Genomic DNA, 5,414 nt, shown 5'->3' with positions numbered 1-5,414 from the left:
ATTCCTGCTTTCCAAGTCTGAATCCCTGGCTGGGATTACAGACCTCTCTAACACAGCAAGGCCAGGCTAGATAAGTGGAATTTAAACACACCGTCTTAAAACACATAAAACCTATGGACATTTACTGGCTTAAGCATGCTTTGCCATTATCTTTACGATAAGCTGCCTTGTTTCTCTCATAATGAAAATCCTTGGACCTAGGAAGCAATTAGATGCTGTTTATAAAACAAAAAGCTGAAAAAAGCCCTTTCCTCTAAAACTCTTGGCAAAGGGCTCATCAGGATTTTTCGCTCCAAATAATTTATTCTGGCACATCTGATTACTGGGCGTATATTTTTTTTTATACATATATATATATATACACACACACATACCTTTCAGTTAACTGTTAAAAATAGCAAAATTTTTTTGGCGTACTACATCACTGACTATTTTAAATTAAATTCCTTCCTTAAGACTCAACTTGTATGTCCTGAAGAAAGCTCTTGAAGAAATACAGTAGAACCTTACAGTACTACTTCTATGACAGAATCATCAGAACTGATAGGGCACTGATGTTGTGAAAGAACACAGCTTTGACTACGCTGCTACTGAATCAAACTACAGTAAAAAGATACCTGTACTTTTATTTTTCAAATCCAGATGAACAGACATTTTGTAAATTAAGCTTTTAAAGGAGACTACTCACTAAAGAGTGAGTTACTAACGTAGCTCCAAAGGATGAAGCAAGTATGAACTTCCTTTGAATATATCCATCTTCTCTAGAAGAATCCAGATGGATTCTGAGGCGTAGAGAGCAGAACAGAGACCTTCTCCACCTCAACCAGTGGCAGAAACAACCTGGTCCTGTTGAGTCTCTGCCCAGCACTCTATCCTCAAGTCCTAGTTACTTTCTAGAAGAAAAATTATCTTCACAGCTTTCTTGCGTTCATTTATCTAGAACCATATCATGGGCAGCATCGTCATCGTGATGGTTTTTTTGCTTTGGTTTTTTTTTTTAATAAAGGACAAGTAATTTTGCTGGTCTGTTCCTAGCAACAGAGTACAAATTCAGAGAAAGTTTTACTCAATCTATTAGAGTGTTTTCATTGTCAGGTTAGGGCATACATCAGAGCACAACAGACTTACAAGACAAGTTGAAGAGCCCTAAAACAAAAAAATAGGACTCTTTTACTCAACCCTCTCTGTTCACTGAGCGTTAAGTTCTCAAACAAGAACCAGACTTTCACTTGCTCGTTGTTTATAGTGTGCTTATTTCTCCAAAACCACAAGTGTCACAGCAAACAACCCCAAAAGGCACCATAAAGGCCAAGAGTCTCAATACCTTCCGTGGTGAGCAAGCTCTCATTCAGGCCATTTTCTCCCAGACAGAGAAGACAAATGATTAATCTGAGAGCACCAAGAGCGCCCCATGCAACAGAATGACCAAACTCAACGTTTTCAACGAAGACCCCTAAAAATTTCCCATTAAAACTAACTGATCCTCCTGTGTGTGCCAATGACCACAACTGCAAAAATACAGTGAACAGTCCGCGCGCTTCCTCTTTTCTTCCTTCCTCCCCACGCCACAGTGACTCACTGCTGTCTTCTTGCAGCTAGACACCGACATCCCAGAGTCTGCTGGGCTCTCAACAGGGCAATCCACTGGCAGGGGCTCGCTGCTCCCAGACACCCCAGACTCTTTGGGGTGCAGCACTCTGCTCCTGCAGGGTCATGGAGACAACTTCAGAATTGGGAATCTGCTTTTGAGATGTGGTGCCAAGCAAAATAATCCCGGATTAATTGACTGCGGCGACTACTACATTTCAAGAGGAGAGTAAAAAACTAAGAGCCATCACGTGTTACCCTGCTTACTTCAAACCACAAGAAGCCACCCTGGTTTTCAGAAGGATTCCATCTATATGCTTTCCTTATCACTTGGAAGGAGCTGACAGCTTTCAGCACTTCAGCAAACACTGCTTTGAGATTCTTTAACAGAAGGAAGGAGCCAGCAGCCAGATGAGAATCATGTGAGGGAACGCATCTATTAGCAAGTACAGGGAGATGTCTTGTTAATACAAGACAGAAGGAGGGACAAAGCCGGGAGAGAAAGAAGCCAGCAGTTAGTCATTTTCTCATCGAGATACATTTGGCTAGAAAGGAGATGCACATCAATCTAGCATTCCTTTCGGCACTTTCGGAGTCAGTGAAAACCAATACTGAAAAGCAAAACCGAACACCAAAAGGTCTTTCTTCCAAACTGCTTGGCACCCTTAGCAGCTGTTAGATAATGAAAACAGTGAGAAAACAAAAATTTTCCTGGTGGTGCTTCCAAAGGACCTCCCATTTTCAGAAATACCTTTTTGATTCAAAATTGTTGCTGTTGTTTCAGACGCCCGTCAGCGAAAAATGAGAGCTTCTCACTTCCAAACCAGAGCACATCTGAAGACAACCTAAGGCTCAAAGGGACCCAGGAGTGGGCCTGCCAAGAACCAGAGTTGCCATTAACAAAACCCTTTCTCTGGCTCCTTCTGTAGGAAGAGATGGCTGAGCAGGTTTAGGGGTTTTCAGTGTTTTTTTTTAAAAGCCATTTTGGCGAGGAAAGGAGAAGGAAAAATAGAGCAGGGAGAGAGAATAAGGGCTCAAGTGAACAATGAGTTGACACAGGAGAAGAACCAAGCTTTGTATCACCAGCTATATGAGAAGGGGCACCATTTAGATATGTTCAGTCTGTGGAATAAAACTCTCACCATAGCAGTAAAGACCAAAGATACCGATTAGCAAGATAATTGCTCAGTGTGCATCACTGCCATTAAGAACATAATGAGCAGTAGCAAAAGTCACTCACGCAGTTTCTTCAAGGAACAAGAACATAAATAAATAAACAGATCAGTAACATGCTCACTAACGCTACCTCTAACTCAAAATAAGACACGCTTAACATCAAACCATCCATTTGCAAAACCTGCATGAAACAATTTTTAGAAGATTCTTTGCCCAAATAATCACCTATATTACCTCCTGAGCAACAGTGCTTCCCGCATTCCTTGCTGGCTGAAAAGGATTACCGCAGTGCTGCTATTTGCTCCAATCTGCTATCCGAAAATGACATTTTGGCCCACAGCCCATTTTAACTACTTATGTTTAAAAAAAAGCTCTAGATAATACAGTTGCTCTGAACAACATTTAATATATACTTGACTCATTGCACGTTGTTACTCAGTTCAAAAACTGCCACTGAACTTAATTTTAACAGCATGCATCAAAGCAAAAAAAAAGACAAAGAAATAGTTACCCCTTTCTTGACTAATCAATAAAGCTAAAGAAAAATTTTCCCCGAATTGCCATGGGAAAATTAGTATGCAGCATGCCCTTTCTAGGAGATACGTAGTTTTGCACCTGGATGTGTTCCTCTTTCGCATTTTAGAGAGAACAAAGAAAAAGAGGGAGAAAAAAAATCAGAGCATGAGTCATCATTATTTGCATAAAACTACAGCAAAATCAAGATATTAAAATCCATTTGCCATATTTCTTTTTTTTAATACTTCTCATAAGCCTATTTTCATAAGTCTTTTCATAATCCACTGCTGCCTTGTGTTGGAGTCATGATACTGGGCTCAACAGGTGTTTGATTTGACTTAATATAACTATCATTCTCTTCGAAAGACTCACCACGATAGCGAATAAGGACAAATACGGAAAGGTCAAAGAGAAGCCAGAGAGGAGGAAACCAGTGACAGATAAAGGGCCAGCTCAGAATAAACATATTTTCCCGGGGAATAATGCAGCAAATGGTAATAAGATATTGAAACGCAATTCAACTACTAGCTAAAGCTTAGTTAACAACAGTAACATTTCATTCGATCTGCAATTTTTAGATAAATGCAGCATTGAAGGAAAAAACTCCTGCAGATAAAAAGACACAAAATACTTCTAAATGTGTATATTATATATCTCATATTAAGATTTACACAGCTGCAACTGTGTAAGTACAGACTTTTCTATGCAAAAACAGAAGCTAGCTTTTTCTCTCTCACTGTGTGTATTTCTAGTAACTGGAAAAGCCATGATTAAAATAACAAACCACCAAAATACTTTAAGGCCTCTGAATAAAAACTGTGACAACTGGTATCACAGTGCTCTAGTTTATAGCCTTCTCCGAGAAGCCCATTTTAAGCCCCAGATAAACCCGATACTCCAACAAAGGAAGAAAACTAATTAGCCAGTTGGTCACAATATACCCCTCTTTTTTTTCCCAGATAAGGGAAATAACATCTGGTTTTCAAACCTGTTGTTCGCTAGAGCTGTCCTTCTAACTATTCTTCTTCGTCTGACGTATCGGTAAAACAATATAACATTTTATGGATTCTTGAATTAGCAGCCCTTTAAAGTGAATATAGGAGAGGAAAAGCTCTGTTGGCTTCGCTTTTTTTCTCGTTTCATATTAAGGAAAAAACTCGAAACTTCCTTTGATTCTTTCATCAACTTAGGCCCGTGGACTCTGGTGACAACAGGGACTTTTTATTAACACAACTACAAAGTTTTTAGTAGCATAGTGTTTATATATCAGTGACTCTTGCTGTGAAAAAAAGCGGGCAGTTCCCACAAACGACAAGGATGCTCAGTATAATGAATAATTGCTTAGTACTTCATTTTCTACACAATAATCATTTTCTTATACATAACTAAATATTTTAAGCAGTTTACTAATTCATAAGCTTTGCTGTGGACAGCTCTGTGTTTCTGGCATCAGTACACAGACTGCCTCAAGTGTTGATACTCTGTGTCCTCAAACAGTTTCTAAGTGTCCTCATAATTGCTTGTCACCTGTAAAAGAGGTTTAGATCCAAAGCAAAATTAACATATGGTGAACAGATGGACTCGGAACAGACGTTTGTCAGGAAAGCACTCACACCAAAGACTTTTTGGCTTCAGCCTTTCAGGACCTTCAGAAAAGTCCTACTTGAAGCTTCAAGCCATACTAATCAGGGGAACATCATTCCTCATTGACAATCTCGTGTGGCAAAAACTCTTGTGACCTGCTACAAAGAAGAATCCTTGAACTCTCCTGTTGTGACAATGTCTCCATCAACAGAAGAAACAAAGCATTGAGCCCGCAGAGTATCCCACCCATCCCAACAATAATAACTCATCTTGCATGAAACAAAAAAGCACAAGGCTGGTATTATGATGATTTGAAGGAATAAATAACTACAATTAAATTTAAAATAAGTAAATAAATACACCCCCACAAAATCTTCAAAATATTCCATTACTTACTGAGGAGGTAAGACAAGCGTTGTTGGCTGGGCCTTTGGTCTGCGTTTTGCAGATACTCCCATCTGGTTGGCTGAACGTTTCAAAGACTGCTGATTCAGAAGGCCAGATGCTAGCCCGGCATGGTACTGCAACTGGAGAATAAAAAAACCCATATA

The 5,414-nt window shown here is 39.5% G+C and overlaps 1 protein-coding gene across 1 annotated transcript in view; it reads right to left on the bottom strand.

Moving 5' to 3' along the window:
* MED27 (mediator complex subunit 27) overlaps positions 1-5,399 on the bottom strand; it is a gene marked incomplete at its 5' end in the record, with an annotated part of 50,730 nt that extends 45,331 nt beyond the window's left edge. The window contains one exon of the mRNA XM_009867550.1: positions 5,260-5,399. Coding sequence (XP_009865852.1) covers positions 5,260-5,399 — 140 coding nt within the window. The remainder of the gene's footprint in view (positions 1-5,259) is intronic.
* Positions 5,400-5,414: the final 15 nt, after the last annotated feature.

The sequence above is a fragment of the Apaloderma vittatum genome, unplaced genomic scaffold (assembly GCF_000703405.1).
Source record: "Apaloderma vittatum isolate BGI_N311 unplaced genomic scaffold, ASM70340v1 scaffold15884, whole genome shotgun sequence".
Lineage (NCBI taxonomy): Eukaryota > Metazoa > Chordata > Aves > Trogoniformes > Trogonidae > Apaloderma > Apaloderma vittatum.
Note: the sequence above shows the minus strand (reverse complement) of the source record. Positions and strands in the feature narration are given on the sequence as shown.